Source organism: Neofelis nebulosa, chromosome 13 (genome assembly GCF_028018385.1).
Source record: "Neofelis nebulosa isolate mNeoNeb1 chromosome 13, mNeoNeb1.pri, whole genome shotgun sequence".
In the NCBI taxonomy this organism is placed as follows: Eukaryota; Metazoa; Chordata; class Mammalia; order Carnivora; family Felidae; genus Neofelis; species Neofelis nebulosa.
In genome coordinates, this window is record NC_080794.1 from 66,781,019 (window position 1) to 66,795,693 (window position 14,675).

General features: G+C 39.8%; 1 protein-coding gene across 2 annotated transcripts in view; it reads left to right on the forward strand.

The window, feature by feature from the left end:
• Positions 1–7,335: 7,335 nt before the first annotated feature.
• Positions 7,336–14,675, forward strand: part of SLK (STE20 like kinase) — a 54,351-nt gene continuing 47,011 nt past the window's right edge. Inside the window, exon 1 of one of the 2 annotated variants that reach the window (XM_058697686.1) lies at positions 7,336–8,112. In XM_058697686.1, coding sequence (XP_058553669.1) covers positions 7,963–8,112 — 150 coding nt within the window. In that variant the 5' untranslated portion in view covers positions 7,336–7,962. The remainder of the gene's footprint in view (positions 8,113–14,675) is intronic. The other variant, XM_058697687.1, reaches the window with a different exon arrangement.

The window sequence follows — 14,675 nt, forward strand, 5'->3', positions numbered from 1 at the left end:
CTATTGGCATGTCATCTAATCTTTTAAACTACCATTACAACTTTTCAAATAATTAGGTAATTTTTCATTAGGCAAATTTAAGATTATTTCACCTTATTATCAGAATTAACTGCATTACAGATGAATTTTCCAGTTAAACCTATGCTGATATTAACTCTGACTTACGTAGCGTAATTTTCTTAAAATTACGTTAGCGTAATTTTCTTAAAGTCTGATCCATTGAGCACCAATCCTGCAAGATGATGCCTGAAAATATAGATTCTGGGGTTAAAAATGTTTGAGAAACACTGGCTACTCTTGTACAGAAACACAAAACACATTAGCCCATTAAAAGTTCTACAGTAAGACAGACTTTATTTATTTGAGAGAGACAGTTTAGGCATACACACATGCAAGGGTGGGGCAGAGGGAGAGAGAATCCCAAGCATGGGGCTTGATTCCACGACTCTGGGATCATAACCTGAAGGAAATCAAGAGTCAGATGCTCAACCGACTGAGCCACCTAGGTGCCCCTACAGTAAGAAAGACTTTAAAACTGTATTTAACCAAGAATTTCCCAAAGCTATGTGGCTATAGTTCTCCTTTCTAAAGTAAAATTTGATTTACTTAACATTGTTCCAGTTACAGATTGTTGCTTAACAAACTTCCCTAAAACTTAATGGCTTAAATTAACAGCCATTACTTATTTAGTTCATGAATCTGCAATTTGGGCAAGGCTCAGTGGGGGAGGCTTAGGTTTCTCCACTTGATGTCAGCTGAGGTAGTTTGAGTAGAGGCTGGAAGACCAAGTTCAGGATGGTTTACTCACATTGCTGGCAAGTTGATGCTGGCTGTCAGGTTGAAGGTCAATCAGTTTTGAGGGCCTGGGGGTATCTCCACAGGGGCCTCTCCATGGATTGTTTGGGCTTCTGAGGAGCATGGTGGTTGGTACCCAAGAGTAAGCATCCCAAGTGACAGGAAGTAGAAACTGTCAATTCCCTAAGGTCTGGATCTGGAAGCTGGCACAGACCCTGCTATATTACATTGGTTAAGCAGTCACAGATATAAGGTTACAGGGCAGGGGACATAGACCCCTCACTCTTGTTGGAAAGAGTTTCAAAGAATGTAGTGGCTATACATGCTAAATTATACCTATAGAAAAACACACAAATCATAAGAACAGAGTTTAGCGGATTTTTGCATAATAAATCCACTCCATGTAATCAGCATCCAGAAGCCTCCCCCACCTTAGGCCCTCTTCCAGCTACTACTCTCTTAAGGGTATCCAACATTCTGACTTCTAACATTAAAGATTAGTCCCAGGTTTCTCAATCTCAGCTGGATAGTTTTTTATTGGGGGTGGGATGGAGGGCTGTCCCATACTACCTATGTAGGATGTTTAGCAGCATTGCTGGCCTCTACTCACCAGATGTCAGCAGCACCCCTTCTCCCCAGTTGTGACAAGCAAAACTGCCCTCAGAAATTGCCAAATTTCTGGGGGGACAGATAAAATCACCCCTAGTTGAGCACTGGACTAGAAGATAATATCTCTTATTATTACCCATCTACAATATAAATTCCAAGAGGTACAGATTTTTGTTAGTTTTTTTTTTTTTTTTAATCTGTTTTGATTCTGATTCCCCAGTCGCTAGGATACTGCCTGGCATATAGCAGAAAATTGACACTGTTTGTTGAGGGAGGGAATGGATAAAAGGTGGCAATTCTAAATAGTTATTTGAAGAGTCAACTTTGGAATACATATGTTGTATTCAGCTGAACACTTAATCACAAATAATTGGTCTGTTTTTGTTAGAAATGGCTGTTTTATGAAGTTCACATGGATAAAAACTTGAGAATAAATATACTTCTAATAGGAGTCTATATTGGTTAATTTCCTCCTGTAGCAACATGGAAAACGAGCCACAGAAATAGAAAAGATTTTGTTTTCCAGACAAATGGCAGTGTCTCATGATTGTGTTAATAATATACTGCAATAAGCCACAAATTGGGGTTTGTAATTGCTGTGACAGCTTTGTGAAACAGGAATGCGTAGTAACAAAGTTTTCATTAAAGACCTGGGTGAGGTGCCAGGTTCTGGAAGATTAGAAGAGGAAATGAGGAAGAGTAGGAGACAGTGGTAAGGAGTTGGGACGTTATTTCTTAAGAGCAAAAACCTGAACATTTCTTCTGGAAGACAGGCATTGACTTTACTCCGAAAATATCCCTCCCTCCCCTCACAATGCATATAGTGGGCTTTCCTTTCTCACTTGGTAAATTTCTTAAGGGTTATTTCAAGAATAATTTGCAGTGCAAACAGGATTCTCAGTGATTTTTTGATAGACATGCCCTTCTTTTTAAAATTCCAGCTGCATTTATTTACTCTTCAGTCACAATTATATCCTAAAAATGGACACAATTACTAATATATAACACAACTAAAGTTAGGGGCACAATGAAAACAGAATTTTATAGTTACAAGGGCTCTTAGAGATCATAAGATCATTTTAAAGAGGCAAATTACTACAATCTGAGCAGTTATCCTATTTTCTTGGTGATTCTGAATGGTTTCATTTCCCTGAAGCCACCTCTGTTAAAACTGAAACTCGTGCATAAGCCACAAAGTATTGAGGAGTGACTTGCCCATGGAGTCAGTTAATGACAGGACAAATAATTTTGAGCCAGTGCTCAGAAGTGTCACATCCAGCATATGTCTTATGAAACAAAGACAGAAGAAATATAATACATAACAGTATGAAGCAATAGAATAGCACAAAGGCTTTTACCAATCACAGGGGGTTCATTGCCTGGTGCTGTAGCTAGTTAATGTCTAAGTGAAATAAATTCAATATTGACCATCCAAGTCCTTAAAGTTCAAAAGATGTTAGTGTCTATCTGTACAGTTTTCATTTTTTATTTTCTCAGGATTTGAACATATTAAGACTTATCATTACACTGCCAAATGCTTATGATTCATTTCAGCAGAAGTAGCTAGGAATGAAGAGAGGGTGGGAGTGTGAGTGTAACGATTCTGTATGACGCAAAAAGGGAGATGAGGTAGAAAGGAGGATATTTTTAGAGTCCCCTTTTGAGACAAAAACAGCTTAAATCAGGTTATTTGTTTACTTTTAAAGTAGGAAAAAAATAACCAAAAATCGGATTTGGAATTTCTGAATGACACACAATCCTATTTTAGGAGAATAATTGCTATAATTGCAGGTTACTTTCTTAAAAATACCTGAAAAAATGCTTCCTGAAAATAGAACTCCACAAGGAGAGAAAAATGTATTTATGCCACAGAGTACTTGTACACCAAAGGAATTTGCTATTTGCATGTAACCTACACAGTAGCATTTAAAGAATGTACTAGTAAATTTGCTGCCTAAATTAGAAATAAGGAAGGGGAAAGAAATTGACATGTGATTTACTTTCAGTAGGTATAAAGTTTTTTCGGTTTCATTCATTATTCAACAAAAATTATGGAATTGGAAGGCATCAGGTTTGATCAGGGGATGTAAGGATGGGCAAGAACCAGTCCCTGTCCTCAAATTGCCCTAGTCTGGAGAAAGAAACATACACATATCCTCATATACATCCCACATATACACATTTTCACATATAAACATACCCACACATACCCATATACACACATATTTACATACATATACACACACATTCACACAATATATACACACATGATCATACACAAATATACACACACACATATATATTCACATATAAACATTAGACATATACACATATACACATATACACACTCACATACATACACGTTTCAGAGCTAACAAAGTGGAGACAATGAGTGGAGTATGATTTCAAGTTAAGAAGGGCAGGAGAAAGAAATCTCAGTGGCAACAATCCCGTGAGATAGCTCAGTAAGGCTAAGGAGACAGGGGAGTTGCTAAATGCTAAGGAGTTTGGTTTACCAAGGTCTGGATTTAAGTTCAAATCTGCCATTTTTATCTCTGAGGCCATGACCATGCTATTTAACTGTCTCAGCTTTCCTTGCTTTTACATCAGGGTTACTACAGCGCCCACCTTGTAGGGTTGATGTGAGGTTTAAATGAGATGATGCATATAAACCACTGTGTTAATATGCCTGGCATGTAGGAAGCACTCAATACATATTCAATTTTTAATGATATCCTTATTGTTTTCAGTGAAGGTTAGTTATCTCATAAATTGTGAGGACAATTATCCCCTCACCAACTTTTTTTTTTTTTTAGTACAAGAGAGAGAGATATCAAGCTGGGTAGCCAAAGAGGAAGAGGGAGAGAGAATCTTAAACAGGCTCCATGCTCAGTGCAGAGCCTGACTTGGGGCTTGATCTGAAGACCCTGAGATGATGACCCGAGCTGAAATCAAGAGTCAGTTGCTTGACCAACTGAACCACCCAGGTACCCCTGTCTTAAATTATTTTTAAGGTGAGTGGAGTCCAAAATGAATGAATGAATGTACTAAGTGAATACATACATGGCCACTGGTTAAACTTCACTTTTAATGGTTGAAAAACTCAAGGAACCCATATTACAATTTGTGAATAACACAGACATCTAGATATCATGGTCATACTGGGAAAATGTGAATCTGTCAAAATGACATCTCCTCTGGTATTATTAAATAATTTCTGTGGCTATAACCTCATGTAAAAAATGCATAAGCTATAATTAACCCCATGATCATCTCATCAAAATATGTGAGGCTTCATCACTTCATTGATACGATGCTAATAATATCATTTGATATTATTCACTGATATGATGAGTAAGAAATAAAAGTGGCTAATATACATATGGAAAGGTGTTACACCACTAGTAATCAGATAATTGTAAATTAGAGGTTATGTTGGGCTATCAAATTATTATACTTTTAATATGGGACAATACCTTGGTGCTATTGAAGGTGTGGTGAAATTGGCACTCTCATACATTGTTGGCAGGAGTACACATTGGCACAACCTTTCTAGAGGCCAATTTAGTAAACAAAAATTTTAATATTAATATAGTCTTTGACTCAGCAATTCTACTTGAATTTCGTCATAAGGAAATGTAATCAGAAAAATACAAAGATGCTTGTATATGCATGGTCACTGTAGTGTTGTTTATGATGACAAAAAATTAGAAACTACCTAAATGCCTACCAATAAAGAAATGCTTAATAAACTATGGTAGAGCTGTACACTGGGACTCTATGCACCCACTAAAAAGGATTAGATCTATTTGTGCTGTCATAGAAATATGTCCATGGTCCATATTGGATACCATTTTTATATTTAAAAAGTATATGCATAGAAAAAATATGGTTATATATCTTTATGGGTCTAACTTCTAAAAAGCAGCTTTACTGTGGTTTAATTTATATACCATAAAATTTCCCATTGTAAGTGTACAATCCAGTGATTTTCAGTAAATGTATATTTTCAGTTGTGCAATCATCACCATAATCCAGCTTTAGAATTTTTTTTGTTATCTCCCCCAAATGTTTCCTCATGCTCATAGGCTTAACATTTCACAGTGTATAGGGTGGGGGTAAAGCTGGGAAGGGGGAAAGCAAGAGGAGAGAATGACAGCTTCCTTGTTTATTATTTTTGTATTATTTGAATTAATTTGCAATAAGGATATACTGTCACTTAATTTGAGAAAACAGTAAGGTTTTTCTATTTTGAAAAGAGTCAAAAAAAAAAAAAAAAAGAAAAGGAAACAGATTTATATCCTTTGACCCAACTCTACTTCTGGTAATTTATTCCATGGAAATAATCAAACATGTGGAAAAGGATTTGTAAACAAAGGTATTTTTCAGTGTTTTATCTAAAACAGAGAAAAGTTGTAAGTAATCTAAATATCTCACGATGGAAGAAAATAATTACTAATCATACTGGAATATGAAAAGTACAGGATGTAAACCTTTATAGGCAGTATAATTTTATCCCTGTAAAAAAAGAAGTTAATGCACAGCCAAAAAAATCCTGTTTAGAAATACTGTATGTAAAATCTAACCAATGGTTGTCTCTGGATGGTGGAATTATAGTACTTTTTATTCTTTGTGCATTTCTTCATTTTCCATAATGAGTATGTTACCTTTACATCTAGTGCCACCTACATAAATGAATGGGTTATGGTATTTTCACAGGTGTATACATTTGTCAAAACACATAAAACTGTTGATTTAAAAATATGTACAACTTATTGTATACCAATTATACCTCCATACAACTATTAGAAAAACAAGGGGATCTTGAGAAAAAAAATCATCATAACCTTCTTACTGGAAGAGGGATTTTGGTATGCCATTTTGGGGCTAGAGGCCCAAACGGTTAGGGAGGGGTATGTGATTATTTTATAGATAGTAACACAACTTTCCTCCAGATAACCTTCCTTCCTTCCTTCCTTCAAGGGATCTGCCTTCTCATTATACGCCAGGAATGTTGCTAGGTTCTTGGATACCAAAACGAGCAACAAATCACTGTCCCGAAACAGCTCTCTTCTGCAGGAGGAGGGGAAGGTAGGTCATCAAGGGCGGATTCCAGCTAACGCCCACATCGCCACACTAGGCAGTCTGTCACTACTGTTGTCCAAGGGGGCCGGAACCAGGTCAGGAAGTGAAGTTCTTAGCTCAGATGGAGTCACGAAGGGTGGCACCAGGGTGGTTACGACTGTGGAAGTGGCCAGAAGGGAGTGTCCGTGGCATAACTTGAGAAGCGGGTTTAAGCAATTTTTACGTATCTATGCCTCTCTTACCTGTACACTTGTACCAACAGCAAGAACTAAAAGTGAGCCCTTGCCTGTTCATGCAGCATGCCAAGGGCCTACATCTACTGCCTCATTTATTCCTCGCCACAAGTCCTCCAGGTAGAGACTATTAGGGTCTACATCTCACCATGAAGAAACTAAGGCTCCGAGAGGTTACCTCCCCAAGGTCACAGAGCTGGTAAGCTCTGGCTTCAGAGTACCCAACCACAACACATAGTGCCCTCTCACAGTACTTTGGGACCCGTTAGAGAGAGAAAAGATCCACTTTCGGGCCCCAAGCGGCAGCTCGGCTTTCACTCTACAAATTTTCCAGATCCAGAATGGGGGCAACATCCGCTAGCACAACCAAAAGGGTCGTGCCCACCGGGGAACTCCATCAGAGCGGTGGGCTGACAAGGATTTGGGGGCTTGCCGGGCAAACCTAGAGCAACCGTCAAGGAGTGACGAGCACGGGCTCCCGCAACACACCCCACTCCCGGCGCCAGCTAGCCCCTGCCGGCCGCCAGCACACTGAGCTCAACGCGCGTGCGCGGGGCCAGAGGGGACGCCCCCGCGCGAGCGCGCAGTGAGCGGGGCGCGCGGCGGGAGCGCGGGCGCGCTGCGGCGTCGGCGTGTACGCGCGCTCCAGGCCGAGGCTGTGTGGGCTGGGGAGGGAGCCAGGCGGCGGCGGCGCCTCAGAACCGAAGGGACGCGCGGGCCTCGCGCCGCGGGAGCAGACGGCTGTGGAGGAGACCTTGGGCTCGCGTCCGGAGGCGAGAGAGCTCGGCCTGTCGACTGCCCGCTTCAGGGGCCGCCGGCCGCGTCCCTCGCCCGGAGTGGCCGCCGCCCCGGGAGACTCGCCGTGACACGGGCCTAAGCCGCGGCGGCCGCGGACGTCCGGACCTCTCGGACCGGGTCGGGTCGGGGCGAGCGTCCGGGCAGGTGCCGCCCCCTGAGGGCCGGCCGGGCGCGCGGCGCCTTCCCGCGCGGCCCGCGGGCCGCGCTCGGCAGAGGGGCCGCCCGCGCAGCACCCCCCGCCCCCACCCCCTCCTGCCCGTGGGCCGGAGCCCGAGTAGCGCGCCCCGCCCTCCCCGGGCACGGCCCGGCCGGAGCGGCGGGAGCCGGGAAAGCCCGCGCCCGGCGCCGCCCGCCGGGCTCGCGCGGCGAGGAGGGAGGAGAAACTTTGCTTTTTATTGTTGCTTTTCGTGCTTAAGTGCGAGGAACTCTGCCGGGAGGAAAAATGTCCTTCTTCAATTTCCGTAAGATCTTCAAGTTGGGGAGCGAGAAGAAGAAGAAGCAGTACGAACATGTGAAGAGGGACCTGAACCCCGAGGAGTTTTGGGAAATTATAGGAGAACTGGGCGACGGAGCCTTTGGGAAAGTGTACAAGGTAAGAGGGAGAAAACGGGAAGTTGCACTTACTTGTAAGACAAAACAGCCACCGGTGCGGAGTGGCACGAGGAGTTCTCGCTCCCCTTGTCCCTTTCCTGCCTCTTGCCCCTTCTTTTTGCCTTCGTCAAGGTGCGTTAGAACTTTATTTGGGTTTATCATCCAAGGAGCAGCTAAGACAGTGGAGCGTAAGGTTGAACAAAATGGGGCCTGCACGTAGCTCAAAGAGAGATTGCTAAAGGGAGGCCGGGTTGCAGAGGCTACTCTGTCAAACTTTAAAGGAAGTGAGGTGTTCTTTAATTTCAAGGAGGGGTCTGCTGATAGCCCTCAAGTATTTTAAAATCAGACGCTCAGTGTGCTTTTCAGTGGATTTATGTTTGTTTACGAGCTGTTTGCGTTCGTTTAGGTATGCTTGTGCCGAAGCAGTTCCCTCTTTAGGATCCAGGGCTTGTATCTGGTTTTATCTGTCGCTAGTACGTAACCCATCTTCTGAGATGAGAGCAAAGTGCTCCTTGCAGGCTAGTCTTCAGTTGGTTGCTTGACAACATGCTATAAAATGGAATGGAATTTCTGAATTTTCCAGAAGGAAACCTGCATCTGGTACTGGTTTCTAAACATAATTACAGCAAGCGTGGAGAAGTCACTACCAGCGCTTAAAAAATTTAAAAAATACGTACACACCCATCTTTTAATATATATATATTTTTATATAATAAATTTATATATAAATTATATATAAATATTTATATATAAATATATAATAAAAATATATTTATTATATATATATATTTATTTCAGTAGAAAGAGTTTTGATGTTTCAACGTGAAGGCATTGATGTTAACTGTTATTTCATAAGCAGTATATGAATGATGTCACTGGAATATTTTCATCCTGAAGGGTGAGGTTTTTCTGAGACACAGTTCAGGAGGAAGGACCCACAGGGTTGCCTAGAAGTGAAGCCATAAATAACTGACGTTTACACAGGACTTTGTAGTTTTCAAGGCACTTTCTCATAATTCGCCCCCGCCAAAGGCCTGTGAGGTAGGCAGGTCAGTGGTATGTATCTACATTTCACAGATGCGGACACTGAAACTCAGAAATGTTTCTAAGTCACCCCAGTCAGTCTAGATTTGAACTCCAAATTCTGGCCCTGTGTTTACTGCTGTTTCTCACTTTAATGTCCACTGGTAGAAATGATAGTATTTTTCTCCTTTGTAAGCACCATCATACTTTTGCCTTTGCCCTGCCTCAAACGCATCTCACAGCTCCCAATCCTTCCCATTTTCCACTCAGGCTGAAATAGCCACTCCTCTCTCTGTGCTTTCAAAACACATTGTCACATGGCTGCTGTAGCATTTGTTAAATATTATAGTTAATGATAAGAACAGGCCCAAGATGGTGATATACAGTTGGGTTCATCTGTTGCCATAGCTCATAGTGCATCTCTCTGTATTAATTTGTTGAATTGAAAGAATGTATGTTACCTGCATGTGAGTTCTGTGGAAGCTATCATACTCTGGGAAACTTGGCGAAATAAACGTCCGGGTTTGTGTGGAGGGTAGAATACGGGCTGCAGCAAGAGCTTACAGCACAGTGTAAGATACTTAGAGTACAGTGTAAGAGCTTTTAGTGCTGTGGGAAGATCACTCTTGGGAGTCAGGAATTGGGTTGTAGTGCTGGCTGCCACAAACCAGCTTTGTGGTCTTGCACCTTCCTTTTCTTAGCTCGAGAATCATGGGTATCCCTAGATGTTTGTTTAGCTTCCTTCACTTCGTTAACATTACTGTGAGTATGCAGTTACCTAAGGCAAAAATAAATCCTCAAGGCACCTGGAATGCAGTAGTTAGAAGGTGGTAGGTGATTATGAACAGTATTCATGGTATAAATGTTTTATCAAATAGAAACAGTGTAGTATTAAGACCCTGGCTGTGGAGTTGGACTGTATCTGGGCTCTCTCAGTAGCAGCCTGTGACCTTGGACAAGTTACTCAACCGTTCCATGTCTCACTTTTCTCCTAAGACTTGCTCCTCAGTCTGCTGAGAATTAAAGGACTATATGTAAGGCATATGGGAAGGGCTCAGCAAGTGGTAGGAATTACTATTATGTTTAGGACTCAGAAGCAAGATACGGTTTGGGACAGGAAAAGAGGCCTATGAAGATACTAAACCATTTTCTTGTTTTCCCAGGGCACAGACAGATTGTGGGGACATACTCATAATGCTCAGTGATTTAATTCTTTAATGACACTTTCTGCAAAATGCAACACATCTTCCTATAATGAAACATCAATTGAAAAATTTCTGAAAAATAAGCAACTTACTCTATATAGTTGAACACTGTAAAATTGTGTCAAAGGTAATATTTGTGGGCTTGATGACTATTTTAGTGTGACATTGGAAGAACGTGAGTTCTTTGCATTTTACTTTTTCATTTCACAATTCTATGCTTCTGAGGAATGAGCTCTGAGATTTTATTTTAAAAGAAAATTTAAAATTTAAACTTACTGGCCTGTTGTGCAACTTTTTCCTAAAAACTTTTGTTTTCCAAGATCTCTAGAAATTCTAAATCTGTATATTTCCTCTGTGTGGAGGAATAAGCTATCAAAGCTTTATATCATACGTACAGTAGTATGCGGTAGAAAACTTTCAAAAATTGATTCAAACTATCATTTGCTTGTAAAAATTAGTAACTGTCACCAAGATTAAATGGTAAATAGGTAATCATCTTGTGTATATAGTTTATTTGAAACATTTTTTTCTATCATATAGTTGTATTCCTTCCATTCAGTTCAGCACTATATAACTCTGTAGCAGTTACTTTCTTGTCTGAAAAATCGTCACTATTTTAAACTTATTTTCGCTTTTTAATGTGGTATTGACATATAAACAAAGTTATATAATATCACAATTTTTTATGTTTGGATTTTTGTTGCTTTTAACAGAAAAAAAAATGACATAAAGTTACGTATTAAATGGAAGCTGAATTCCTGACCGTGTGCTGGATGAGTGATTCTTTTTATGGCTCTGATGGGCAAGTGCCTTTTTAAAAAAATAGTGAAACACATATGTGCTGTTCATGTTTATCGCTTAGACCTGTAGTTTATTTCCATTCTCAGAAATAGAAGTAGAATTGGGTTATAGAGTAGCATATCTTTAATTTCACTAGTGATACCAAACTATATCAATTTACGTTCTCACTAGGAACGTATAAGAAGTTTCTTTCTTTGTATTTTTGCCTACAGTTGGTGTTGTCAGAATTTTTAATTTTTGACAATCCAATGTTATGTTTTTCATTGTTTTAATTCATCTTTCACTGACTATTAATAAGTAATTCTTTTCATAGGTTTATTGGTAATTTGGATTTCTTCTTTTGTGTTCAAGTTTTTTCATGTTCCTATCGGATATCCTTTTATTGTTTATTTGTAGTATATTCTGGATTTTAACCATTTGCTGATATGGTTATGGCAGATACATTCTTATTCTCTGGCTTGTCTTTTCAGTTTCTTTATGGTATCTTTTTATGAACAGGAAGTTCTTGATTTTAGTGTGGTGTAATTTGTCAATTTTTTTCTTTTCAGTTAATACTTTTTGTATTATGTTTAAGAAAATATTTCCTAACCTGAGATCATGAAGATAACCACTTGTATTATCTTCTAAAAGGTTTGTAGTTTTGCCTTTGACAGTTAGGTATACAACCCACCTAGAATAGGTTTTTGTAAATGGTTTGAGGTAGGGGTCCAATTTCATTTTTTTCCTCATCTGAATACCTAGTTATCCCACAACCCATTATTGGGGGTAAACTATCTTCTTACTGCTCTACAGGGTCCTGTCTATTATATAATGTATCTGTCTCTATGATCTTGATTGTCTTCATTGATGTGTTTCTGTTCCCATACCAATATCTCACCATCTTAAGTAGGAAAGCATTAAAATAAATTTATGCTAGAGTACAGCTTCCTCATGTTCTTCATCAACAGTGTCTAGTATATTCTTGGCTCTTGGTGCTTGTATGGATATTGTAGACTTAGCTTAAGTTCCACAAAATTCTACTGTGGGTTTTTTTTTGGTTTTTTTTTTTTGAGGGATGGTTTTGAAATCAATTTTGAAAAAATGAACATCTCTATGATATTGAGGCTTCCTATCTGTGCATATGTTTTCTCTCTAGGTCTTCTTCAGTATCTCTCAATAATAGGTTATAAATTTTCTCCCTAGAAGTCTTGGGAGCTCAAACTACTTCAAGAGTGTCTTAAATGTTTTATTTTTCCTATTGGAGTTTCCTCCTTGATTTGGTTGTATACAATCATCAGTAAGTCTTCTGAGAAAGGATCCACAAAAGGTACATTTTTTAAAATGTTGGATGTTTGAAAATATCTTTATTATAATGTCATACTTGATGTATAGTTTGGTTATAGAATTCTAGTTCAAAAATAAGGGTTTTTTAGAATTTTAAGGACTTTTTCCATTCATTCCCGTTTATCTTCAAGCGCTGATGTTAAAAGTCCCATACCATTTTGTTTAGTGATTCTTTGCGATCTTTTTCTTTTCATCGTTTTTAAGATTCTCTTTTTATTCTGTTTATGGTGATGTACTTTCATATAGGTTCTCTTCCCCCTTTCATCTTGCTGGCCTCTTGGTTAGTTCTTTCAATCCAAAAACCTGTATTCTTTGATCCTGTGACTTTTTTTTTAATGTTTATTTTTGAGAGAGAGAGAGAGAGACAGACAGACAGAACACAAATGGGGGAGGGGCAGAGAGAGAGGGAGACACAGAATCCAAAGCAGGCTCCAGGCTCCAAGCTGTCAGCACAGAGCCGAACATGGAGCTTGAACTCATGGACTGTGAGATCATGACTTGAGCTGAAGTCAGAGGCTTAATGACTGAGCCACCCAAGCGCCCTGAGTCCTGTGACATTTTTATGTGTAATTTATTTGAACCACCCCTCTAGGTAGTGGTTCTTGCTATGGTCTCAGGATTTCCGTTGTTTCTAAATTCAGTAGGTACTTATATCATACTTGTATTCTCAGGGGCATTTGAGACACTTGACCAATTCTTTTTTTTTTTTCTTTTTTTTTTTAATTTTTTTTTTTTCAACGTTTTTTTAAATTTATTTTTGGGACAGAGAGAGACAGAGCATGAATGGGGGAGGGGCAGAGAGAGAGAGGGAGACACAGAATCAGAAACAGGCTCCAGGCTCCGAGCCGTCAGCCCAGAGCCTGACGCGGGGCTCGAACTCACGGACCGCGAGATCGTGACCTGGCTGAAGTCGGACGCTTAACCGACTGCGCCACCCAGGCGCCCCTTTTTTTTTTTTTTAATTTTTTTTTCAACGTTTTTTATTTATTTTTGGGACAGAGAGAGACAGAGCATGAACGGGGGAGGGGCAGAGAGAGAGAGGGAGACACAGAATCGGAAACAGGCTGACCAATTCTTTAAAAACCTCAACTTTTGGTTTTTAGATCACCACATTCTTGATATTTTTCCCACTTGTGTCTCTACTCCTCAGACGCTTTTGCTGGCTCTTCTTTCTCTTTCTGACTTTTAAGTGTTGGGATTTCACAGGACTTGGGTGTAGGTCCCCTTCTCTTTTTCTTTTCCTATGAGAATCCATCTTCTCCTATGGCTTCAATTACCATCTAAATGTAATTTATGTCTCTACCCCAAGGCCTCCCTTTTGAACTCCTGACCCATGCAGCCAAGTATCTGTTAGAGATTTCCGCTTAGATATCTCATAGTTGTCTTAAACAACAAGTCCAAAACATGAACTAATTGAACTCGTGATGTCAGCTCTGTATTTGCTTCTTTTATGTTTTCCATTCAGTAATTGGCATCTCTGTCTACCAGTTGCACAGACCAGAGACCTGAGGTCATTCTTAACACCTCCTTCTTCCTTACCTACCAAACCCAATTAATCACCAAGGCTTGTTAATTCTATCTATTAAATATTTCTTGGGGCGCCTGGGTGGCTCAGTCACTTGATGTGACTGACTCTTGTGTCTGACTCTTGATGTTTGCTTAGGTCATGATTTCATGGTTATGAGATTGAGCCCCATGTCAGGCTAGTGCCTAGCATGGAACTGCTTGGAGTTCTCCCCCTCTCTCTGTACCCTAGCTGGCACGTGCTCTCTCTCTCTCTAAATAAACTGAAAAAAATATTTTAAAATATTTCTTGAATCTGTCTCCTTTCTTCACTGTCATAATACTAGTCAAAACTGCCACTACCTAGACTTTTGCAAGTTATTGGTTTGTTTCAGGCTTCATATATATGTAATCATATATGTGTTCTCTTGTGTCTGGCTTCTTTTGCTCCACAGTTTCATTTTTTTTTTTTTTGTATAGGTACCCATTTGTACCAGCACCATTTACTGAAAAGACCATCCTTTCATTACTGCTTTGTGGTGCCTGCATCATATATCAAATGTTCATATATACATAGTATGTATTTCCATGATGTTTATTATTTCTTTAGGACAAATTCATAGAAGAATTGCTAGGGAAAAATAAATGATCATTTATCAATGGTTACTGTGAAATTATCCTAGAAAGGTTGTGCAAATTTATTTTTCAA